This window comes from Schistocerca cancellata, chromosome 2 (genome assembly GCF_023864275.1).
Source record: "Schistocerca cancellata isolate TAMUIC-IGC-003103 chromosome 2, iqSchCanc2.1, whole genome shotgun sequence".
Classification (NCBI taxonomy): Eukaryota; Metazoa; Arthropoda; class Insecta; order Orthoptera; family Acrididae; genus Schistocerca; species Schistocerca cancellata.
The window spans coordinates 479,561,382-479,588,434 of NC_064627.1; the positions used below are offsets into that span (position 1 = coordinate 479,561,382).

At 42.7% G+C, this 27,053-nt stretch overlaps 1 protein-coding gene across 1 annotated transcript in view; it reads left to right on the forward strand.

The window, feature by feature from the left end:
- LOC126162001 (graves disease carrier protein-like) overlaps nucleotides 1–27,053 on the forward strand; it is a 174,526-nt gene that overhangs the window by 67,746 nt on the left and 79,727 nt on the right. The window contains exon 4 of the mRNA XM_049918222.1: nucleotides 19,876–20,061. Coding sequence (XP_049774179.1) covers nucleotides 19,876–20,061 — 186 coding nt within the window. The remainder of the gene's footprint in view (nucleotides 1–19,875; nucleotides 20,062–27,053) is intronic.

The window sequence follows — 27,053 nt, forward strand, 5'->3', positions numbered from 1 at the left end:
TCTATTATACAGCTTCATTATAACAATAATTAAGGTCTTCAATAGTACTGCTGTTGACAATATCTCTATATAAACATCGAGTAAATTGTGTAGGCCTAAAGATTTGCAATTAAACGATAAGACTAACGAATAGAAAAGGAATTGAGTACTAATAAACGTGAAACATATTGTATTGGCACTCTGGAAAGATTTACACAACCCATTTGGCGTCACTGGAAAATTTAATATATTTGTAAAGTAACCTAAAGTTCCTAAGAAAAGTATTTAAAAACAAGTTCAATAACATATAAATAAAATAAATGTCGGACAACACAATACCAAGTCCCTGTGCGGAGAAAATCTCCGATCCAGGCAGGAATCGAACGCTGGCCCTTAGGATTGACATTTGTCGCTCTGACCACTCAGCTACCGGGGGCAGACCAATAACTTATAATTCTCGTCTGTTTTAAATTTGGATTTAGAAGTATTCGTGAGGATACGGAAATCAACTGCAAGTGCTGCTAAACAGAACAGTTCATTTTCTGTAGCAGAGCTTTTCGACACATTGACATTCATGATACTGACTACAACCACTTAGGAAAACGATACCGCATGCGAGGAATCGCCGCGATTCGTCGCTCGTGTGTGGGGCCGTTTACATGACACTAGCTACTGTCTTCAGCTGACAGTGTCACGGCGTATACATACTGTTATAACTTAACCTACATCTACATGTTCTAACGTCAACTAAAATTATTATTCCTATTTGTGAAATAGTGTTACGTCTTATGTATGAGAACTAGCTTTGAATTCTGTTTTGACATTTTCAAATCAAACCAACTGAAGTTGGCACATAATGTGCTAAAACATGCGTGAGTGAAACAGAAGTTAATCAATAGTGTCTTGAATAAGGAGCATTTCGAAACAAATTTCTCCATTTTTTTCTGCGGAAATTAAGAACCTTAGCTTCAAAAATTTGTCCTCCCTTATGAATATTCGAATTTTGTTGCTGAAATATGACGAAGGGGATTGGGTTTTGTGTCAGTTAGGTAGAGAATTAAAGCCATTAATTAGAATGGTGTAATTTCCAGTCAAATTAGCCGTACTATACACAGAGTGGGCTTTGATACGTGGAATACTGAGCGTGTGGTTGTCACACCTTCACAGGATCGGTGTATGTACGTGGCTGAAGAATATTGCTGCTTTCTGCCCTGACAGCCGGTTAAGATTTTTCATAATTCTTTTGCCAGCCTTCCGGTCTGAACAATAAACATGTTGGCTTTTCTATAATTTTACACCCTTTGTGCAGGCAGTTACAGGTAAATGGGGAAATGATGTCATCTAAAGAAGAACCATTCTCTCTTGTTAGAGGGTGTGATTTGCCCCAATATATGCAGAATTAGTTTCAACAGTTGAGTAAAATTCAACATTGTAACTAAACCATCGTATATTTTGCTACTCCATATGTGATACAAGGAAGTCGTTACTTATAGTTTATGCACTAGTTAAATACAATTATAAGGTCTCCAGTGGTATCTCATATACAAAATAAGTACAAAACGCCCCGTTCTACATCCTATACTGGCCACTGTACTACACAAAATAATGGTGGGAACCACGAATTGGTACCAATCGCAATCATGAATTCTAGGAGGGTTTAGTGGTCTAGTGTTAAATTGCTGGGAGTGAAGCAGTGACTTTTGTATTATTTGCTGTTACAAATACTTGGATTTTATTCTACGAGTAGGTTGCGATTTCCAGGAGTGCGGTTAACCTGTTTTCGGCTGTATTTTCCGAGTATTTCGCGATTTCCTGTGGTGGTGTTATGTAGGGACATAAGAGCACAAAGCGTAGCCAGAGGTCTAGCTTAGATTGAAATACAACAGTTTGGTTGTGAGTTGGCGAAGCCAATCAATGCGAAAATAAAACTAGAACTAGTTGGGGTAACAAATTGATCGGTAGTGTTGCCAAACGTCTAGGTTAGGTTGGAATGCAACAGTTTGGTTGTGAGTGGGCGAAGCGAAATTTGGGGAAAGGAAACACAACAAAAGCTGTGAAATAGCAGGAAGGCGGGTGTTCGGTTGAATTTAGCGAGGGTCAAAAAATACTCCCTTGAGCCCGTTCAGAATAATAGAGAAGATGCTCCTTGCGGCGACGATCGTTACTGACTGCTTTAGTTCATACAACATTCAAGGTACTGAAGGCTTTCAGCACTGTAAAGTTAACCATGGGCTGAACTTCGTAAATACGGAAGATAGTTTCGTTCACACACAGAACGTGGACAGAATGTTGCGGGGCTAGAGAGGCGCCACCCCACGGTATGGCAGAAAGACTAAACACTTCACAAGTCGTCGGGTGCATCGCTAGAAATAAATATTGCATCACCTTTTCGTTGAAGCGGGTACACTTTATAATATAATAATTCTTTCGAAGATTGCTGGCCGGCCGGAACCACGCGACTGCTACGGTCGCAGGTTCGAATCCTGCCTCGGGCATGGGTGTGTGTGATGTCCTTAGGTTAGTTAGGTTTAAGTAGTTCTAAGTTCTAGGGGACTGATGACCTCAGATGTTAAGTCCCATAGTGCTCAGAGCCATTTGAACCATTTTTTTTTTGAAGATTGCTGTAAGCACGACTAGTGACTACAGTTCCGTGCCTTTCGTGGAAACCGGTGCCTTCAATTTCCTCAACATTATAGGTATGTTACAGCATCGCTTTGCTTGATTTTGTACATTAAATTTGAATATCTACTTTTTCTTTTTTCATTCTTAGAATTTTTTCGTTGTTTGTGTGATCGCGCATTCAAAATTTGATGATGCGATTGGCTGATTACGTAACGTATATTATGCTCTCATTCTGTATTCTGATTGGTTTGATTGGATTGGAAATCACGTGTCCTGTGCCCATGTTGTATAACAAAAGTACATCGTAGATCGCAATCTCGATTTCACAATTTCGGAAGCTATCGTGCCGTTTTTGGTGGATTTCGTGTTTATACTTGCTTGTTCCCAAATATGCAGTTTCAATGCTACAGCGCATTGAAGATCTATCCAAGAGACGTCCTTTTTTTCTCGACCCGTTGTGCTACAGTGCCTGAAAGTGCGATAACGCTATATAAAAATTCTTTCTGTAAGCCATGCTTAAATCTGTATTGTGCCGCATTCTGAGGTCAGCTTGAGCCTTCGATACTGCTCGACGGTTTTGAGCTGTGACGTAATACTATTGTTGTGGGTCACTACATTATCAGTCAGAGATTAAATATTATTTTTAGTTGTCTTAGTTATGAGTGGAAACAATGATTACAGTTGAAATGATCGTGATGTTATTTATGAATACATTTTACTTTCGAATGTCAAATTCTAGCCTGACGTGCTATTTGATTTTAAAGACCGAGGCTCAGTTCGTGTATTATAGTGATGTTAACTTATTAACCTTTGTTTTATTTCAGTACTACGTAATTACTATATTTTTCGCAAGTTTCCTATATCACTGGTCAAAAGCGACGACTGGATCAAGAGAAATGTTCGATAGGAGTCATTGGCTTTGGCCAGTAAAGTAATGCTAATGGCTGCCGTGACGTCACCGTTTAACGAACCCAGTGAACAGGGGAAAAGAAAACAAAAAAGAAGTTGATTGCGGTGGCAGACTGATCTGTAGCTTAGCTCGAGTTGCAGATTAGGTTCGACGGTGACGACTTATGCGTGAGTTGGCGAAGCCAAGGAATGTGAAACTAAATAAACCTGGTTGAGATGACAGAGCGATCTGTAGCTCTGCCCGAGGTCTACGTTATGTTGGAAGGTGACTGGTTGTGAGCTGGCGAAGCCAACAAATGTGACACTCGAAAACCTGGTTGTGGTGACAGACTTACCTATAGTTTAGCCTGTCGGAAACAAATTGCCAATAACATCCCGCTCTAGTTGCCTTATTGTTTACGATGTTTATCGCTTATGTCACTGGTAAAACCCCACGACTCATATCAGGCATTCCTCTGTATTCGATATATTGTTGATTGCAGCGAATTTTGGCTGCGTGTTTCGTGGTTTTATGTACTGCTATCGGTTCTTGGCTATTTGCATTGTTATTGCCATTTAAGTTGAGCTAAATAGATCAAGTGACGTTTCTGACACATGTTAAATTTCGCGCTAATTTTGCGTTTTTTTGCATGTTTGAAACCACCCATTGCGTCATTTTTCTCTGTTTTGTCATTTTATATGATATTATTGTGATTTTGCGGCTGTTATTTTAATAAGTCCCCGCCAAAACCCCCAATTTTCCGCGGTTGTCCCATGTGGCAGCATCAGCAGCAGGCCGAAACAGACGCAGCAACAGGGAAATAACCGATTTTGTGATTTTTACGAGTTCCTAAGCAGGAGCGAATTGTATAATTTCATCTGCGTCTCTGATAGTTTGGTTTCCGTAGTTTCTGCGTGTTAATTTAATATCTAATAGCCACAGTTCTCGCGTTTTCGTTTGCGTCGGAAAGTAAACCGATTTTGTGACGTATTACAAGTTCCTCATCAGGGGCGAACTATTTAGTTTTACCTGAGTGCTTCGGTCGTTATGTTTTTCAATCTCTGCATATTAATCTAATTTATTAGACACAGTTCCTATGTTCCCATCAGCATCTACAGTAGAGTTCCGCAACACATGCTAATAGTCCGTTTATCTGGGTAGTTTAGTTTTCCACAGTCTTTAGTATAGATAGGGACTGTGATTGTTGTGTGCGGATGCCAGCCGAGTTGGTGACACTTCTATCTCTGCTCCAGGCTGTGATGACTTCGGTTACACAGCTTGAAGTTACAGTGGACAGGCACCATTGTTGGAGGCAGGCCGTGGGGATCCAACATACATCCAGCACATCCGAGTCCTTCTATTGGTCCTCATCAGTGGCAGCCCAGTTACTGCTCTTAGTGAGGTTGACCCTCACCTGTGGTCGAGTGGGAGGTCGCCCCAGGGCGTAGCATGCGACGAAAGACTTCCCAGGGGGCTGCACCCGGTCACTCTGACAAACAGTTCCAGGTGCTATCTGTGGCTGACACTGGCACTCAGCCAGATGCCGTCACCCGTTCTGTTTCAGAGGAATCCTCTCATCAGCCTGCAAGATCCGGCAATCACAGAGGGTGGGCTTATTAATATTTGGGAGCTCCAACGTTAAACGCGCCTGCCAATTGGGGGGGGGGGGGGGAGCCAATGTGCACTCCATGTGCATAACAGTTAGTTGGAATCATTCCAGATGAGGAATGGGTCCTTCCAGATGCCATGAAGAACACAGGGTGCAGCCAACAGCAGGTGGTGGCTCACCTAGGTACCAATGATGTATGTCACTTTGGATCGGAAGAGATTCTCTCTGGTTTCGAGCGGCTAAGTGGTAAAGACTGCCAGTCTTGCTTGCGAGATGGAAGCAGAGCTGACCATTTGCAGCATAGTCAACAGGACCGACTGCCGAGTGGAGGGTCTGAACCAGAGCCTCAGACGGTCCTGCGACCGTGTAGACTGCAGATTCCTCGACTTGCGCCATAGGGTGTTTGGGTTTCGGGTTCCGCTGAATAGGTCAGGAGTCCACTATACGCAGGAGGCGGCTACGCGGGTAGCAGAGGCTGTGTGGCGAGGAGTGGACGGTTTTTTGGGTTAGAGGGTCTCTGGAAATCACAAAAAGGGCTTCAGTCACAAAGGGCGCAGGCCGAACACGCAAGAACGTAGATACAGGAACCATCGGCATAACAGTTGTAAACTGTCGTAGCTGTGTTGGGAAGTTCCAGAGCTCGAAGCGCTAATAGAAAGCACTGATGCTCAAATCGTTATAGGCACTGAAAGCTGGCTAGAGCCAGAGATAAGCTCAGCCGAAATTTTTGCGAAGAACCGAACGGCGTTTCTAAAGGATAGGCAAACACGGTTGGCGGTGGTGCGTTGTTGCTGTTAGAAGTAGATAGTTCCTGTGAGTTAGTATGGGCATAGGTCATAGTTGGCAACCAGGAATAAAATAATAATTGGATCCCTTTACCGAACTCCCAATTCAAATGATACAATTGCTGAAAGGTTCAAAGAAAACGAATTTTATTTCAAACTAGTACGCGACTCATACAGTTATAGTTGGTTGTGACTTTAATTTACCCTCGATATGTTGGCGAAAATACGAGTACATGTTTAATTCCGGAGGTACGCATAAAACATCATCCGAAATTGTGCTAAACGCATTCTCTGAAAATTATTTCGAGTAGCTAGTTCATGAGCCCACGCGAATAGTAAAAGGTTGTGGAAACACACTTGACCACTCAGCAACAAATAATCCTGAGTTAATAACGAGCATCAAAACGGATACAGGGATTCGAGAACACAGGGTTGTCGTAGCGAGATTGAATATTGTAACCCCCAAATCCTCCAAAAATAAACGAAAAATATACCTATTCAAAAGAAAGCAGATAAAAAGTCACTTGACGCCTTCCTGAGAGACAATCTCCACTCCTTCCAAATTAACAATGTAAATGTAGACCAGATGTGGCTTGAGTTCAAAGAAATAGAATTAGTAGCAAATGAGAGATTTATACCAAATAAATTGACAAACGACGGAGCTGATCCTCCTTGGTACACAAAACAGGTCAGAACACTGTTGCAGAAACAACGAAAAAAGCATGTCAAATTTAAACAGACGCAAAATCTCCAAGATTGGCGACCTTTTACAGAAGCTCGAAATTTAGCACGACTTCAATGCGACATAGTTTCCACAACGAAACTTTGTCTCGAAACCTGACAGAAAATAAAAAGAGATTCTGGTCGTATGTAAAGCAAGCTAGCGCCAAGACACAATCAATGCCTTCTCTGAGCGATAGCAACACTACCGAAGACAGTGCTGCCAAGGCAGAGTTACTAAACACAGACTTCCGAAATGCCTTCACAAAAGAAGACGAAGTAAATATTCCAGAATTACAATCAAGAACAGCTGCTAACATAGAAGTAGACATCCTCGGAGTAATGAAGCAACTTAAATCACTTAATAAAAGCAAGTCTTCTGGTCCAGACTGTATACCAATTAGGTTCCTTTCAGAGTATGCTGATGCAATAGCTCCATACTTAACAATCATATAACACCGTTCGCTCGACGAAAGATGCGTACCCAGAGACTGGAAAGTTGTGCAGGTAACAGCAATATTCAAGAAAGGCAGTAGGAGTAATCCAATAAATTACAGGCCCATATCGTTAACGTCGATATGCAGCAGGATTTTAGAACATATATTGTGTTCGAACATTATGAATTATCTCGAAGAAAACCGTCTATTGACACACAGTCAACACGGATTTGGAAAACATCGTTCTTGTAAAACACAACTAGCTTTTTACTCACGTGAAGTGTTGAGTGCTAAAGATAAGGGATGTCAAATTGATCTCGTATTTCTGGATTTGCGGAAGGCTTTTGACACTGTACCACACCAGTGGCTTGTAGTGAAATTGCGTGCTTATGGAATATCGTCTCAGTAATGTGACTGGATTCGTGATTTCCTGTCAAAGAGGTCAGAGTTCGTAGTAATTGATTTCTGGCGTTCCCCAAGGAATTGTTATAGACTCTTTGCTGTTCCTTATCTGTATAAGCGGTTTAGGAAACAGTATGAGCAGTCGTCTTAGGTTGTTTGCAGATGACGCTGACGTTCATCAACTAGTAAAGTCACCAGAAGATCAAAACAAATTGCAAAACGATTTAGAAAAGATATCTGTATGGTGCAACAATTGGAAATTGACCTTAAATAATGAAAAGTGTGAGGTCATCCTTATGAGTGCTAAAAGGATCCGGTAAACTTCCGTTACACAATAAAATAGTCAAATCGAAAGGCCGTAAATACAACTAAATACCAAGGAATTACTATTTCGAACAACTTAAATTGGAAGGAAAACAGAAAATGTTGTGGGGAAGCTTAACCAAAGACTGCGTTTTATTGGCAGGACACTTAGAAAACGTAACAGATTTACTACGAGACTGCCTACATTACGCTTGTGCGTCCTCCTTTAGAATATTGCTGCGGGGTGTGGGATCCTTACCAGATAAGATTGACGGAGTAGATCGAAAAAGTTCAAAGTAGGGCACTACGTTTTGTATTATCGCGAAATAGGGGAGAGAGTGTCACTGAAATGTATGGGATTTGGGATGGACATTAGATAAAAGCGTTTTTTGTTGCGGGGGAATCTTGTCGCGAAATTATGATCACCAACTTTCTCCTCCGAATGCGAAAAATTTTTCTTGACGCCGACCTACATAGGGAGAAACGATCACCATGATAAAATAAGAGAAATCAGAGCTCATACGGAAAGATATAGGTGTTCGTTCTTTCCGCGCGCTATAAGAGATTAGAGTAGTAGAGAAATGTGAAGGTGGTTTGATGAACCCTCTGCCAGGAAGTTAAATGTGATTTACAGAGTAGCCATGTAGATGTTGTCTTTAGTATTTATTATTAAGAATTTGTTCCCTTCTGTCTGTGTTTATATTTGACGCTGTGGGAAAGGGTATTGTCATTGGTAGCCATTTTAAAATACTTTTGTGTTGCATTTTGGGGCATATTACACTCTAGTAAAAGGGTACAAAGCTTCTATAAATTTCTGAAATGATGTCATATTTGCCTTTAGCTGTTACTGATATCTGGTTTTATAACTCAATTTCAGCATTTATGTCACTTGAAGTGTAAGAATTTTGATACGCATGTCTACCGTGTCAGAAATCTCATGCTTGAAAATCGCACAAATGCCGAAATCGCAAGAATAAAATAAAAACGCTAACAACTAAAAGCAAATATAACGTCATTTTAAAAAATGGGCCTTGTTATGACGTCGTTGGTCACAGTCAACCGATGGTATCGAAGGCTCTGGTTTCTCTGTATTCTGCATTTCGTCTATATAGCTTTTCATCGTTGCTTCCCATTCTGCATTTCAAGCTATCGTTCTAACCAGCGTGCTGGCGTGACGAGACATTCATACTTTACTCCTAGTCATGATTACTTGGGAATAACTTCCATTATGCTACGAGGCACAGAAAACCGCCAGTAACGCTACTCGCACAATTGGTAAATTGCTGGCTAATGTTGCGATTGAAGGCCGCGGAACACTGCCAAGAACATGAGCGCATCGTGTACAGTGCCTTGACACCTAGACCCGACCTCCGTGGCACGCATTCCCTCGAGGAACGAAAGTCGGCCACACTATTCCCGTTACATCTCACCTTGTGTATTTTGAGCAACCAATTTGACCCATTACCCAGCGGCTCATTGTCACAGTATATAGCTCTGTCTATCTTTTATGCGACTCCTGTGATAAATGAGCATAGCTTGTGAAGAGTCTTACCTCCTTTTCATTCCTGGTTATTTGTAACTTTTCGTCGTCTTCATCTTGATACAAATAGCTTTTGATCATCGGTTAATGAACTGTAAGCACAGTTCAGTACTCATCTGTAAAATGTCCCGTACCGCAACTTCGTTAAAACGTTAACTGGAACTATTTTCTTACTCTGGATACACGAAAACAAATGAAGATACACTGACTGCTATTCATACACTCTCTGCTGCAGTCTGAATGTATTCTGGGGCGATAAGGGATGCATTTGGCCACTATTGTTGGCGCCCGGCGGCACGTGTGTTTCCTTAAATAACTGCCTAGATGCTGATGCGTATTTGGCAAACGACCAATATGCAAGTAATAGACCTATTTGGAAGATACTCGTTGCCGAGAAGATTTTTTTCCAATAAGCGATATATGGTTGCTGCCTTTCACCGTATTCGTTGTGTCTTTCTCGGAATGATTACGCAAATGCATTTGACCAACGTTGTTTTATCGCTTGCTTATACGCCTTTGCTCTGTCTTGAATTCTCAGCCACTGATGGCAGCCTGCAACCGTCATGGTATGCCTTGATTGTCTTCAAGTTGTCCTTCATGATGTCGTAATAATTTTCTCGTTATACTGCCTCGCTACGAACAGTGTCTTCCCATCCAGAAGACACGGGACTAGGTGGTAGTTTCCAGGAAATCCTTAGTCCTGCTCGGGTGTCATTGGTCGCATCATGCAGATAAAGTGCATTGCTGTGTTATTTTTAGTGGGATACATCGACACTAGAAAATATATATTTGGAACACTAAAGTAGGAGCTACACGAAACCACATAACTGTAAAATCCATTGACTTCTCAAGTTATTTTATATACATAGCTTAAGGTGATATCTTATATTTCCTTTTTGCACGAAATCCGCGTCGAAGCTCTAGATCTCAACATTTTAATGCAAATTTAAATGTGCCTTCCGTGTTGTTTCCCCGTTAACTTTCGCTGACTGGATCAAAACTTCCGCGTATGTTGTGATATCTGCACCTATACTATTACACTGATGGAAAACAATCGCAATACCAAGGGGTTGTGCGACAGAAATGAAAGTTTGTAGGCCTATTTATGCCTCTAAAACATGATGTCTGTTCAGCTTTCGCACCAGTCCCATACGAGTGGAACTACGAGGATGCAAACCAGGTTTTCTTTAAATACACCCTGTAACTTATGGGATATAGGTTCCGCCTTTATGCAAACACACTGTTTTTTTTTTATTATTATCCAAACATGTTTCAGCACCTCTGTGCCACCAGAAATGGTTCAAATGGCTCTGAGCACTATGGGACTTAACATCTGAGGTAATCAGTCCCCCTAGACTTAGAACTACTTAAACCTAACTAACCTAAGGACATCACACACATCCGTGCCCGAGGCAGGATTCGAACCTGCGACCGTAGCAGCAGCGCGGTTCCGGACTGAAGCGCCTAGAACCGCTCGGCCACAACGGCCGGCTCTGTGCCATCATCAGCGGGTTTTTCGTTTTGAAAACTGAAGGAAGTGAACATATTTGAGGTTGTAACTGATATAATGAAGTGAGGCATAAAGAAAGTTTTTGTTCGTTTTGTTTCTTACTGTGATTTTACATTATATCGTTTTGCAGAACCAACTGTATGGTGTCCTGCACTAATCGCTTGCCACCTGCAAACCAAACGATGTAAATGTGAATGTCGTCAGCGAGTTAACACATTCCTTGATTTGTAAAACGTAATTTTGGCGTATCAAAATGTTTTGCGTATATTTTTGTTACTACTGATGTTTTGTTGTCTGAGGACACTGCATGCACATAATAATGGACGTTGTGTGGTTTCGTTCTTTATAAATTTTTACTGCGCAAAATGCGGTGAGCACCATGTTGTTGTGTTTCATAACCCCTTCGGCGTTGCTTTGTTCCCGAGATAGTTTGGACACGGATTTTAATTTTGTTTACTTTCTCTCTCTCTCTCTCTCTCTCTCTCTCTCTCTCTCTGTGTGTGTGTGTGTGTGTGTGTTTGTGTGTGTGTGTGAGAGAGAGAGAGAGAGCACCTTTAGCTGTTTTTGTTGTGTCGCAGTGGGCAGAAAATTTTGAGTAAATGGGTCAAGAACTTTTGGAGATACATGGTAACAGCGTTAAACAACGACATGTCTTGATACAGTAGTATAGATTCTATTTATGTACCATTAATATGGAGATTTTTGGTAGCAACTTTGAACGATGACTTATCTCTATATACACAGACGGGAAAAAATCGAAACACTATAGCATAAGACTAATTGTTTCTCTCATATACCTATTCTTCCTCTTTATAAATAACTTGAAACAAACACTGTGTACACAACTTGTGCTGTTTTGTTTTCTTATTTGCAGCCGGTTTTAACAAAACAGGTAAGTTGTGTTTATGGCTTATCGGCCCATAATCAGAACACTGATACGGAATCTGAATCGTCCGAATGTAATACTACCTATTTGCAGATTAAAACTATGCCAGATACTATAACTGAAGCTACTATAATAATAGATACAGCAACAGGAGAGGTCTCTCATAACCCGTAACCAATGATGCCAATCGATTTACCCTTCATTTTAAGCGACTTCAACTCCAATCACCGAGCGTGGTCGCGCAGTAGTTAGCACGCTGGACTCCCATTCGGGAGGACGACGGCTGAAACCCGAGTCCGGCAATCCTGGTTTAGGATTTCCGTGAATTCCCTAAATCGCTTCAGACAAATGCCAGGATGGTTCCTTTGAAAGGGCTCAACTGATTTGCTTCCCCATCATTCCCAATCCTGGCTCGTGCTCGGGCTCTAATGACCTTGTTGTCGACGGGACGTTAAATACTGACCACCTCCTCCTCGTTCCCATTCAAGGTTTCCTTAGCAATAATAACAAACAAAGCTCAAGGTTAGACACAGGGGGAAGACAAGATTGACAGGGGGGGGGGGTGTGGAAGTAGAGAGGGAGAAGAGGGAAACGGATGGAGAAAGGGGGAGAAGGTGATGGACAGAGAGAGGGGGCAGAAGTAGATTAGGACGGATATCCAATTCCCATACATATATAGCAATGGCGAAGCATTGCCGTGTTCGCTAGTATTCTATATTTTCGAACGCTGAGCCGCGAAAAGCTTATTTTGTAGGTACCATAACATCAGTTCTAATCTACATTTGTACATTCTAAAGATTTTTCCGAATACTGTCCTCTGTCTGAAAACAGTAGTTAGTAATTTTATGGTATAAGTACGTGAATGGAGCTAGCTTTCGAAAGTTTCGGTAGTTTATGAGTGTCTTGCACAAGGCAGTTCGTAGTAAATTGCTGGCTGCAGGTTATCTCCACTTTCTACAAATTTAAGCAGGAGTATTCGATTTGGAAAATCGTTTCCTTTTAATTGCAGTTTATGAATTTACTTAAGCAGTGGAATATAACCACTAGTTTTCATCCATTGATCAGTTCGTTCTAAGGACGTACAGTATGTTCAAGTATACAAACCGCGATGTAAAAATAGCTCTTAAAAGTATACTGCTGTTGTGTAATAGTGAGTTCTGCACATGTACTGCCATGTAGCATTTCATTTGGTTTCTCCTTTCATCAACAGTGTATATTGTCTGCGTTTGTCGTAAAATTCTGCTGTTTTAGAGCATTAGTGAGAATAACCGACGAAACAAAAGTTTGAGATTCGAAGCTCCCAACAGAAATCACTTTGTTGAATGAAAATCTCTTTAGTTCTTAAAGGTAACTTGTGATCCTGGTAGCATATCCAGAAATTGAAAGAATCAGCAAGCTTAGTTTAAAGTTATTTCCTTGTTTTCTCAGAAAAACATTGCGCTGTTATGCGTAAGCAGCTGTAAACCGCCCGGACTACTTTCGTAAGATAGGAAATGTCTGGTGGGAGGGCTACCACGAGACATGTACCAGAGATACTGACGGCATCATAAGTACTACTGACTATCCTGTCCTGTGCATACTGTCTCCTCTACTGGAAGAGTCAGCGGGAAGCATGCGCTAAAGGTAGTCCGTTGATAGTTGGCAATAGAAACGTATGAAAAATAAAAATGTCAGTTATGGAAGCGGGAATAATAGACAGGGTCACCTTGTGCACTGTGTCTATGTGCGAGAAAGTGCACGCGGTCGCCCTCCTGGAGACCTCGTTCAGCATGTTCAACGACTGTTTTGAAAAATAAGAAACCAATTGCAACTCCAACAGTAGGCTGTGTCGCACGTTGGAACAATCGATGTCGTTTGTCTGGGATCAAAAGTCATCCACTATCTGATGAAAAGCATCCAAACACCCCAATGTAATATGGAATTGACCACTACATGTTACAAGAGGCCGACCTGCCAGTACATAAGGAGGCGGGGAACATTGTCTATTCTTGAAACCACTTTCGACCACTTCTCTCACTCGATGGGCTCGTATTAGTGGGTAACCCTACCCAGACGTATGGACAACATCACAGAACCGCATGCTCTGAACTCCTCGATGTAATTACTAACAAACGCAGAGGTGACAGTAGAACTTTTGCGATGGTCACCATGACGGTGCAGGCGTGGAGGGGCTGCGCCCTTAAAAAAATGCCTTATTAGTTCAGAAGCAGCAGCAGCACGGATCGGTGAGGAAAGTTCATTGACTCTGATGTTAGACTAGTCATTGAATGTCACCTCAGTACGAAATCGATCAGGACATTTCAACCCTTCTGAGGCTTCCAAAGTCGACTGTTGGTCATGTGATTCTGAAGTGGCAACGCGGAAACGGCCACAGCTAAACCAAGATCAGGAAGACTTCGTGTACTGACGGACAGGGACTGTCGAGCATTGCGGGTGTAGGTTGTAAAAAATCGCCTGAAATCAGCGGAGGGAATAACTTGCCAGTTTCAAAGTCCTACCAGCAGTCCAGTTACCACAGTGACTATGCGTAGGGAGTTGAAAGGGCGGGGTACAGTGGTCGAGCAGCTCCTCATAAGCCAAATATTCCTATAGTCAGTGGTGAGCGACGCTGGAGGTGGTGTAAAGAGCGAAGCCACTGGACAGTGGATGCGTGGAAACGAGTGTTTTGGAGCGATAAATGCCGCTATATCTTGTGGCAATCCGATGGAATGGTTTGGGTTTGCCGAAATCCTGGAGAACGTTACCTGTCGTCACGTGTAGTGTCAACAGTGGAATGCAGAGGAGGTGATGTTTCGGTACGGGGGTGATTTTCGTGATTGTGCTTAAGGAAACGCTAACTGCAGGGGGATACAAACACATTTCACAGCGCTGGGTAATGTGGACAGTAGAGAAACAGTTAAGCAATGATTATTGTTTGGACCAGAATGACAATGCATCCTGTCATGAAGCAATGTCTTTAAGGCAATCGCTTGTGAACGGTAACATTGCTGAAATTGTCTGGTCTTCCCAGAGTCCCGACGCCTTTGAGATGAGTTAGACCGTCGACATCGTTCTAGAGCCCAGCGTCCAACATCACTGCCTTCTATGGTTTCTGCTTTTGAGAAAGAACGGCCTGTCATTCCTTTACAGTCATTCAGACACACTCATTGAAAGTGCCTCATCAGATTTCAAGCCGTCATGCGGGCGGGTGGACGCACTCCATATTCACGTCCACTAATAGGTGTCTGGATACTTTTGATCAGACAGTGTATGTAAGTTTCTAACTTGAATCGGGACTCATTCCTGAAGAGTGTTCCCTACCTGGTTTTCTATTCGATGAAAAGTTTACCACCTCCCCACTTACAGGTTTGACTTAAACGTCGTGTGTAACACGTTCCGTCGTATTCAGTTTAAACATCGTGACGGGGGTATTAATTCTCACCTGTCTCTTGCTCTTTCTCGTAAAATGTGAATTTGACGTCTTAATTCGTGCATTCACAAAAATTTCACTTTCGGCACTGATAATGGAAAAAAAAGGAAAAAGGTAAGAAAACCTGCAGCCAAGGTAAAATATATGTGAAATATGCTATCAGGCAGCAAATTCATTCGTGAGAAATAGAAGTCACAGTAGTGGAGCTGGAGTAAAAGGGCATGTTCCTACAATGGTAATACTGATATTTGAAGCATACGTGTATCGAATTTATTATGAAAGTAGTGGATGCGTATAAGACGTAAACGATCATGACAGTGTTACATAGTTTCCATCATAACACGAGTGGCAAAATAAGACGTTTCCATTTTGTAGGTGGTAACGGATATAAAGACACTCACTGTCCTGTTGTGTTGTTGCATTGTCAGTACTTTGGCCAACTCCGTTCTTCCCTATCACCTCAAAAATGCTCTTCGGCATTGATTTTGTCAGGATTTGTAGTAATTCTTTCAGTTCACATAAGGCCTCAAATTGCCTTCCTTTGTGGTAAACATGCGTTGCGAGTATTGTCCAAAGGTTTGTGGTAAACAGGCCTTGCGCATATTGACCAAAGGTTTTCCACAGGGTTCAAATCCGGGCTACGTGCAGACAAGGACAAGACATCGGTATTTTTATCTTCAAACCACTTCTTGGTTGTAGTAGAAACATGCACAGATTGCATTATCTTGTTGAAACATTACACTTTCGTCCCTAGGTCCTCATACATTCTGCCGGCCAGTGTAGCCGAGCGGTTCTAGGCGCTTCAGTTTGGAACCGCGCGACCGCTACGGTCGCAGGTTCGAATCCAGCCTCGGGCATGGATGTGTGTGATGTCCTTAGGTTAGTTAGCTTTAAGTAGTTCTAAGTTCTAGGGGACTGATGCCCTCAGATGTTAAGTCCCATAGTGCTCAGAGCCTCATACATTCTAATTAATTCCGTATCTAGCAGCTCAGTGTACATGTTACAATTCATTCTAGTGTTCAGCCAAGCAATGCGTGACTTACTTTTAGCGCAGAAGGCTGCCGAAATCATAACATTTCCACCATCAGAATTCCTGCTCGTTCTTACCTGCTGCTCTGTTCTCAGATCATGGCAGTATTAATTAAATCCATCCGGCCCACCTAAATTAAACTACTTCTCATCACTGAAGACCACTTTATCCCATTCCGAAGTCCATGACATACTTTTTTCAGCAAACTCCAGTCTAGCCTGTTTATGTTTGGATGTTAGAGCAGGTTTCTATAGTCTTCTCTTGAATGCCTGAAGTTTGCCATTTGGCAAAATTTGTCGTACACAATTATAAATCGGCAACAAGTTTAGAATTATATCGGTAAGTGGAACTTGCTTTGCACAAATCTAGCCATTTTGATGCCTTAGATAGTTTTCTACTTTGTCCATATTTTGCCTTGTGTCCATATCGTACGCCCAATCTGACGTAATTATAAGTCACTGTATTTGAAAGGTTCAGGTCCTTGGCGACCTGACGATTATAGTGTCCCATTTCCTTGTCCACACGGATTTGTAGTCTTTCATGAAATGATAACTGTTTTCCGCATGAACATCTTCACAATCGTGGTTTATGTACACAACACGTACTGTCACAAAGATATCTATTTCCTATCTGCAATTAAGGCACACACACACACACACACACACACACACACACACACACACACACACACACGAACATCGCACAGAGCCAACTGCCTTATCAAATGCGATGCTATTTAACGACATTTCTCGGTAAACTGGCTCTCATACTATTGCGTATATACTGTGGACAACTTTTCAAACCGTCAATGTTAATTTTCTTACAAATTTCCGTGCCTTTACATTGATTTCCATTACTGTAGAATCCCTCCACCGAGGAGTCTTAAGTCATTAAGAAGCGATGTGTATGGTAACAAAAAACGCATTTTAGTACTTGTAGACATAGTTATTATGAATAAGGCACATCATGTCACAGCGTGGAATTTCATATTCCATTACAGTGCAAAGTCTGAAAGGAAGAATGTGCCAACTCAGATTTTTGCCTAGTGGAGACTAACGTAGCCAGTGAGCTACAGGATCAGTATTACGTCACAAGCAGGACTTCGTGGCGCTATATTGGATTAAGTCATATGGAGCTGAACTCTGTGTTTGGTGTTATTTATATTATAGCGTAAGTGCTATGAATATAAGCTGCTTCAAAGCACTGGCACATTCAGGATCTCTCGAAAACACGTCGTTTTTTGTACAATCTGCTGTAAAAAAAGGACCGGAAACTACAAAATCGTATTGGTAGTCGAAGTCTTCTCGTAGCAAGTGGTCTCCAAGTAGCCGAACATAATCATTTCCAGTCAATGATCGGTTTAGTTAGACCAGACGTCCCAGTCCACTCCGTGTAAACACAGTCCACACCATTACGGAATCACCACCAGCTTGCATAGTGTCTTGTTGACAAGTTGGGTCCGTGGCTTCGTTGGATCTGCTCCACACTCGAACCCCTACCACCAGCTCTTACCAACTGAAATCGGGACTCGTCTGACCAGGTCACAGTTTTCCGGTCATCGAGGGTCCAAATGATATAATCACGAGTCCAGGAGAAGCGTTGCAGGCGATGTCGTGCTTTTAGCAAACGCACTCGCTTCGGTGGTCTGCTGCCAAAGCCCATTAATGCCCAATTTCGCCGCACTGTCCTAACGAATCCGCTCCTCGTACGTCCCACATTGGTTTCTACTGTTACTTCACGCAGTGTTGCTTGCCTGTTAGCAGTGCCAACTCTACGCAAACGTCGCTGCTCTCGGTCGTTAGTGAAGGCCGTCGGCCACTGCTTTGTCCGTGGTGAGAGTTAATGCCGGAAATTTGGTATTCTCGGCACACTCTTGACACTATGGATCTCGGAATATTGAATTCTCTAACGATTTCCGAAGTGGGCTGTTCCATGCGTCAAGCTCCAACTACCATTCCCCGTTCAAAGTATGTTAATTCCCGACGTGCGGCCGCAGTCACGTCGGAAACGTTTTCACGTGAATCACCTGACTGCAAATGACATCCGCGCCAATGCACTGCCCTTTTATACCTTGTGTACGCGATACTACTACCATTTGTGTACGTGCTTAGTTCTATACCATGACTTTTGTTACCTCATTGTATTAACTGAATGTGAAAAAGAAGTGAACCACGAAGTTACCCACCGCAGCCGTGGGGCAAAAGGCAGCGATAGGAAGGAGTGTTTCTCCGAACAGAGAAGGCATTCTTCTGAGCTTCCTGCTAGATCTACATCTACATCTACGTGGATACTCTGCAAATCACGTTTAAGTGCCTGGGAGAGGGTTCATTCAACCACCTTTACAATAATTCTCTATTATTCCAATCTCGTACAGCGCGCGGAAAAAAACGAACGCCTGTATGTTTCCGTGCAGACTGTGTTTTCTCTTATTTTATTATGATGACCGTTTCTCCCTATGTAGGTCCGCGCCAACAAAATATTTTCGCATTCGGAGGAGAAAGTTGGTGACTGAAATTTCGTGAGAAAATTTTTCCGCAACGACAAACGCCTTTCTTTCGATGTTGTCCACCCCAAATCCTGTATCATTTCATTGACACTCTCTCCCCTATTTCGCGAGAATACAGTACGTGCTCCCTTCTTTGAACTTTCTCGATGTACTCCGTCAATCCTAACTGGTAAGGTCCCAAAACGCGCAGCAGTATTCCAAAATAGGACGGACAAGCGTACTGTAGGTAGTCTCTTTAGTAGCTCTGTTACATTTTCCAAGTGTCCTGCCAATAAAACGCAGTCTTTGGCTAGCCTTTCCTACTTCCCCACAACGTTTTCTGGGTGTTACTTCCAATTTAAGTTGTTCGTAATTGTAATTCCTAAGTCTTTAGTCGAATTTGTGGCCTTTAGATTTGACTGATTTATCGTGTAACCGAAGTTTGACGGATTCCTGTTAGCACTCATGTGGATGACCACACAATTTTCGTTATTTAGGGTCAATTGCCAATTGTGGCACCAGACAGATATCTTTTCTAAATCATTTTGCAATTTGTTTTGATCTTCTAACGACTTTAACTAATCGATAAACGACAGTATCATCTACAAAGAACGTAAGACGACTGCTCAGATTGTCCCCTAAATCGTTTAAATAGATAAAGAACAGCAAAGAGCCTATAACACTTCATTGTGGAACGCCAGAAATCACTCCTATTTTACTCGATGGCTTTCCGTCAAATACTACGAACTGTGACCTCTCTGAGAAGAAGTCACGAATCCAGTCACATAACTGAGACGATACTCCATAAGCAAGAAATTTCACTACAAGCCGCTTGTGTGGTACAATGCCAAAAGCCTTCCAGAAATCCAGAAATACGAGATCAATTTGAAATCCCTTGTCAATAGCGCTCAACACTTCATGCGAGTAAAGAGCTAGTTGTGTTCCACAAGAACGATGTTTTCTAAATCCGTGTTGACTGTGTGTCAATAGGTCGTTTTCTTCGAGGAAAAGTACAAGTGACATCTGCGCCAATGCACTGACATTTTATACCTTGTGTACGCGATACTACCGCCATCTGTATATGTGAGATCTGCTATTCCATAACTTTTGTCACCTCATTGTATTATCTGAATGTAAAAACGAAGTGAGCCACAAAGTTACCCACCAGCAGCAGTGGGGCAGAAGGGAGCGAGAGGAAGGACTGCTTCCTCCCAGCACAGGAGGCATTCATCCGAGCTGCCTGCTACAGTGATCGCTGGTCGGTTGCAGGCGCTGACCTCGCTGCTGGGCCCCGGGCACCACGCGGCCAAGTTCGTGGCGGGGTCTTGCGCCGGGGTGACGGCCGTGGCACTCACCTACCCGCTGGACACGATACGAGCGAGGCTCGCCTTCCAGGTGACTGGCGAGCACGTCTACACCGGCATCCTGCACACCGCGCTCTCCATCTTCAAGGAGGTACTCCTCAGCACTCACATCTCTTTTGTTTTGATTAGTTAGTCCAGCAGAACAGCATAATTGAACTTGCCTATATGACCTTACACTGTATGACCTTTGACCACCAGAAGTTACGAGAACCGGACCTGCCAGTGTAAATGGAGACGAGGAGTATTGTCAGTAGAGAAGCAGTAGTAGCCGAGTGGGGTGGTCAGGAGAACTCAGTGACATCGAACGTGGACTAGTCATGGGTGTCAACCGAGTAACAGATCCATAAATGACTTTTTTTTATCTGTCTTCTGACTGGTTTGATGCAGCCCACCACGAATTCCTTTCCTGTACTAACATCTTCGTCTTAGAGTAGCACTTGCAACCAACCTCTTCCCTCAGTTATTTGCTGGATGTATTCCAGTATCTGTTTTCCTCTAAAGGTTTTATCTTCTACAGGTCCCTCTAGTACCATGGAAGCTATTCCGTGACGTCTTATCGGATGTCCTGCCATCGTGTCCCTTCTTCTTGTTCATTGTTTTCCATGTACTCCTTTCCTCGCCGATTCTGCGGAAAGCCTCCTCATTCCTTACTTTATCAATCCACCTAATTTCCAACATTCTTGTGTAGCACTACATCTCAAATGCTTATATTCTCTTCTTTCTCGATATTCCCACCGTCCATGTCTCACTGCCATACAATGTTATGCTCCAAACGTATGTTCTCAGAAATTTCTTCTTCAAATTAAGCCCTATGTTTGATGCTAGCAAACTCCTCTTGGCCAAGAATGCCCTTTTTTCCAGTGTTAGTCTGCTTTTTATGTCATCCTTTCTCCGTCCGTGATGAGTTTTTTTTTTTAAATGTGTGTTAAATCTTATGGGACTTAACTGCTAAGGTCACCAGTCCCTAAGCTTACACACTACTTAACCTAAATTATCCTAAGGACAAACACACACACCCATGCCCGAGGGAGGACTCGAACCTCCGCCGGGAACAGCCGCACAAGCCATGACTGCAGCGCCCCAGACCGCTCGGCTAATCCCGCGCGGCGTGATGAGTTACTTTGCCGTCTAGGTTAGCAGAATTCCGTAACTTCATCTACTTCGTGGTCACCAATCCTGATGTTAAGTTGCTGCTGTTCTCGTTTCTGCTATTTTTCATTACTTTCGTCTTTCTTCGATTTACTCTCAATCAATATTCTGTACTCACTATAGTGTTCAGTCCATAAAGCACATCATGTAACTCATCACTTTCACCGAGAGTAGCAATGTCATCAGCGAATCTTAACATTGAGATCCTTTAACCTTGAATTTTAATTCCACTTCTGAATCTTTCTTTTCTTTCTGTCATTGCTTCTTCGATGTATAGATTCAACAGCAGGGGCGAAAGACTACGTCCCTCTGTAACTCGCTTTTAAATCGAGCACTTCGTTCTTGGTCTTTCACTCTCATTGTTCCCTCTTGACTCTTGTAGATATTGCATATTACCTGTCTTTCCGTATAGCTTTCCACTGTTATTCTTAGAATTTAGAACGCCTTGCCCCAGTCTTCATTGTCGCATGCTTTTTCCAGGTCATCAAATCCTATGAACATGTCTTGATTTTTCTTTAGTCTTCCTTCCATTATCAACCACAAGGTCAGAATTCCCTCTCTGTTGCCTTCACCTTTTCTAAAGCCATACAATTCATCATCTAACTCATTCTCAATTTTCTTTTCCAGTCTCCTGTCTATTATGCTTTTCAACACCTCGGATGTGTGAGCTGTCGAGCTGATTGCGTGATAATTCTCGCACTTGTCGGCTCTTGCAGTCTTCGGAATTGTATGGATGATGCTTTCCCGAAAGTCAGATTGTATATTGCCAGACTCATATGTTCTACACATCAACGCGAATAGTCGTTTCTTTGCCACTTCCCCTAATTATTTTAGAAATTTTGAATGTTATCTGTGCCTCCTGCCTTATTCGATCAAGTCTTCGAAAGCTGTTTTAAATTCTGATTCTAATACTGGATCCCCTGTCTCTTCTATATTTACTCATGTTTCTTCTTACACGTCACCATCTGGTGACAGAGGCCTTCAGTGTACTCTTTCCGTCCACCCGCTCTCTCATCTACATTTAACAATGGAATTCCCATTTCAGGACACAACATCTACCAATTTCCGACCCATTCGGATAATTCCTTCGTGGTGCGTCGTTTTTCGTCTTCTTTCGCCCTGACATGTAGGTCCTACGGCTCGATGATCGAGGTGGATTCAATCTGCCAGGCATGTAACAGTATCACGGTTGCTAGTTGCTACAGTTCGACCAGTACACATATGTTGGTCCTATAATAGTCGTACGGTTTGTTGGAAAGGTTCAGTATTCAAGGAGTCCTACATATCTTCCTGTGGAGATGTGATCACATACCGGGTGATCAAAAAGTCAGTATAAATGTGAAAACTGAATAAATCACGGAATAATGTAGACGGAGAGGTACAATTTGACACACATGCTTGGAATGACATGGGGTTTTATTAGAACCAAAAAATACAAACGTTCCAAAAATGTCCGACAGATGGCGCTTCATCTGATCAGAATAGCAATAATTAGCATAACATAGTAAGACAAAGCAAAGATGACGTTCTTTGCTGGAAATGCTCAGTATGTCCACCATAATTCCTCAACAATAGCTGTAGTCGAGGAATAATGTTGCGAACAGCACTGTAAAGCATGTCCGGAGTTATGATGAGGCATTGGCGTCGGATGTTGTCTTTCGGCATCCCTAGAGATGTCGGTCGATCACGATACACTTGCGACTTCAGGTAACCCCAAAGCCAATAATTGCACGGACTGATGTCTGGGGACCTGGGAGGCCAAGCATGATGAAAGTGGCGGCTGAGCACACGATCATCACTAAACGACGCGCGCAAGAGATCTTTCATGCGTCTAGCAATATGGGGTGTTTTTTTTTTATCTAATAAAACCACATGTCATTCCAAGAATGTGTGTCAATTTTTACCTCTCTATCTACATTATTCCGTGGTTTATTAAGTTTTCAAATTTATACTCACTTTTTGATCACCCGGTATTATTCTGCCTCTTACACTTACTCATTTTTCGTTATAACTGAACAGCCTGATACGTCGTAGTCGATGCAATTGTACCAAAGTTTTGTTCGGATCAGAGTCTAGACTGGAGTAATGTGTATAGGGTTGTAAGATGCACCATAATTTTATTTACACGTTTAATAGTAAAAACACAACAAAGTTCAGATTATGTCTTAGTCAGTTGGATCATTACATGATTGGCGGTAAATTTGCTTTATATGTGCCTTATTGCAGATGAGGTTTGTACCACTCGTGATATGATGCATAGCCGACCGAAGTGGCCGTGCGGTTAAAGGCGCTGCAGTCTGGAACCGCAAGACCGCTACGGTCGCAGGTTCGAATCCTGCCTCGGGCATGGATGTTTGTGATGTTCTTAGGTTAGTTAGGTTTAACTAGTTCTAAGTTCTCGGGGACTAATGACCTCAGCAGTTGAGTCCCATAGTGCTCAGAGCCATTTGAACCATTTTTTTGATATGATGCATAAATTGTTCTGAAATTTCAGTAATATCAGATGAGAAATAGATATACTTATTCAGAACAAGTAACTTTTCGCTGTGCACATCAGTTTCTTTTAATCGAGTCACATACTACAGAAATGTGCTCGGAATATTACATACATTTACAGATAAGTCGGAGAGGAGGCTGTGTGTCGCTCCTGTTGCTAATAGGAAAGACGTGGCCGTGTTATTTTACTTGTCACATTTCATCTTTGGGCGAAAGAATTTTAGTATTCTGTGGCTGCGCCGTATCAGGCGACTGCCATCTGGCCGCTGTGACCTGTGACCACCAGCCAGCACGCGAACCGTGCGACGCCGTTACAGCGTCACATCCGGCAGGTAACTTCCGGTGAGCTCGGCCCTGACCTATACCCACTTGAGGTGAAATCGCGCGTCTCTCTTGGAGAAACAACTACCGTAAATACAGCGCAACTGACGTGTGTAGACATTCAAACAGCGACGTAAAAGATTTAAGTGAGGTTAAGGGCTAGAGATAGGAAAGGCCAAAATAGCTTGACAATTTTCAGCGCAAGGATCTTTATCTCGTGACACGCCGTCTTTGCAGTAACTGGTAGGATCACTACGAGGATGGCAACTGATAATTTCATTGCTATAACGCGGTGCAAGAAATGACCGTCGTGTAGGTACACTCGAGTCGACAGATTGAGCTTCACAGTGTATAGTATTGTGCTGTCGCTTCTCTTCTTTCGTTGTGCTTCAAGGGTAATTAACTTTTTATCAAGTTGATTGACTACTTGAAAAACACAGTGTTGCCCTCTGGTAACGACTTGCAGTAAGGGTATTTTGCAAATGAACCACTGGAGAAACGTTTGTTGTTTGATATAACAGAAGCGTAGAAGACCTACCTGAAGATGATGCAAAGCCCCAGAATAGAGACGTGATAGATACCTATACTGTTTTTGAAGCACTAGCTAGCTATACAGTGTGCCTCAAACTTTTTGGGCCAAATTAAAATTGGTGATAGTGGATCCACAACCAGTTACATTAAGATAGGGAACCAATGGTCAAAAATGTATATTTATTGTGTTATGGAAATACAAAGTGCATGCTGCGTAACAACAACGTTGCTCACAGCAATTCTTCAAAGCGACGACCAACAATCTCAGTGCAACTGCGCATGCAGTTCTGGTACACTCTCGCAAGGATGTCGGGAGTCTGTTGTTCACTAGAACAGCCAGCGGGTAATAAACAGTGTACGCCCCTGGCCACCAAACAGACATACTGTACACAACTTAGCTCGTAGCACGAGTATCACATGACGACAGCAGGCATCGCACCGGCGCGTTAACTTGTGCCGCACGCACATCACTCTCCCTGGTGTCAGATGTCCATTGCGTTAAACAGCTTGATGTGTTTATGATGAGGTGTGTGACTGTGTACAGTGCATGACGCGTAGTCAAAGATGGAACGTTACTCGTCACGACAGTGGTAGAGTCCGTAAAGCAACATGAATGTACAGAGAACGCTTTTCCAACAGGTGTCATCCTAATTGGAAGTAATTAATCTCTGTGGATATTAACTTACGAGAGTCATTTCCATGTATGCATTGAGACTGTCGGCCGTTACTTTCAACAATTACTATCATCTTCGTTGTTGTCATGCGGTGTACGCTGTGTACGTCAATGTCACAATAAATATGCATTTCCGATCATTTGTTCCCAGTCATAGTATAATTAGTCGTGGACCCACCATCACCTAGGCGCTCAGTCCGGAACCGCGCGACTGCTACGGTCGCAGGTTCGAATCCTGCCTCGGGCATGGATGTGAGTGATGTCCTTAGGTTAGTTAGGTTTAAGTACTTCTAAGTTCTAGGGGACTGATGACCTCCGCTGTTAAGTCCCATAGTGATCAGAGCCATTTGAACCATTTTGAACCCACCAACACCTGGCTCAATTTGACTCCAAAGGTTTGAGGCACCTTGTGTTTCATTCTGAATGATCACTGCCACCAGTACCACTGCAACTGCATTCTTGTGTTAGATTCTCCATTCAGCTCACAATTATTTCTTCAGTGGCCTCTATGATTTGTCGTACGCCTCCAATTGAAATTTCGATTAAGTATTTCACATTTTAGGTAATAATGAACACCACAGATAATACCTTGGGGATATTTATCGATAAACTGATAGATACAGTCGTTAAAGATGGTGAATCATGCATATATAGAGTAATGTTATTAATAATTAATAAGTTAGATCGGATAAGAATACTAATTATTCTAACCAGTAAAATTTATTGTTCTTCCCGCTACACGTTTTGAGCATTATACAGGATGCGGCGCGGGGACATACTTATTTGAAAGGCGCTCCACTCAGTGGCCATTACTCATTGTTGTGAGGGGATTAACGCATTCGAAATGGCTAGACCTAACTTTAAAAAAAAAGTTTAGGTTAGTAGCGATCATGCAGTGGACGAGAGAGGAGCGCGCGTTCGCCGCGGCGACTTACTTTCCTAATGAAATTACAATGAAATCCAGACCATTAGCTGCTTACAGGCGTTGATAAATATCAAAGGGTACAGTTCAGAATGTGTGTCCAGACCGGGACTCGAACCCGGGATCTCCTGCTTACATGGCAGACGCTCTATCCGACTGAGGATAGTGCGACTGCAGGGACTTATGTCTGGAACGCTTCCCGTGAGACCCACATTTCGACATTTTCGGACACGTCCGAAAGAACAGATATCATCTTCATTAGATAAGGCTTACCGGCCAATGATCTTCTTCAGTGCGGGTGCACTCACATTGCCCAAACTCTTACGGGAATCGTTAGACTGACTGCCGCGAGTAAAGGTTATAGTGGGCAGGGGCACTATAAATGTAGTGTGTGGATAGTAGTTGGAAATGTGGGTCTCACGGGAAGTGTGTCAGAGATACGTCCTGCAGTTGCACTGTCCGGTATGTCCTCAGTGGCTCAGTCGGATGTAAGCAGGAGATCCCAGGTACGAGTCCTCAAAGGGGCACACATTTTCAACTGTCCCCGTTGATATTTATCAACCCCTGTAAGCAGCTAATGGTCTGGATTTCATTGTAATTTCATTCTTCGAGAGCTGCAAGATCACTAATGGTATCTGTTCTTTCGGACAGTATATCTTCATATACTTTTCTAATGGCCGTTTGGTCTTCGCAGCCCAGCGTGCACCCAGTGATTAGTTTAATATCGCGCCTGCGGATCGTGTTCCTGGTCGAAAATCGATTTCCATGTGGGTGGACACGTTTACGGATACTGGCAGTGAGCAGAAAAAGAAACCAGGGCATTCGGGAACCACCAGGACACCAGAAAACGTCGAGAAAGCAACGCTGGCGATTTTGAATTCTCCCAAGAGATTTGCACGCAAACGTGCAGTTGTTTTTGCAGTTTCTGACTGCATAGTGCGACGAATTCTTCATGTAGATTTGTAATTACATCCATACAAACTGGCAGTAG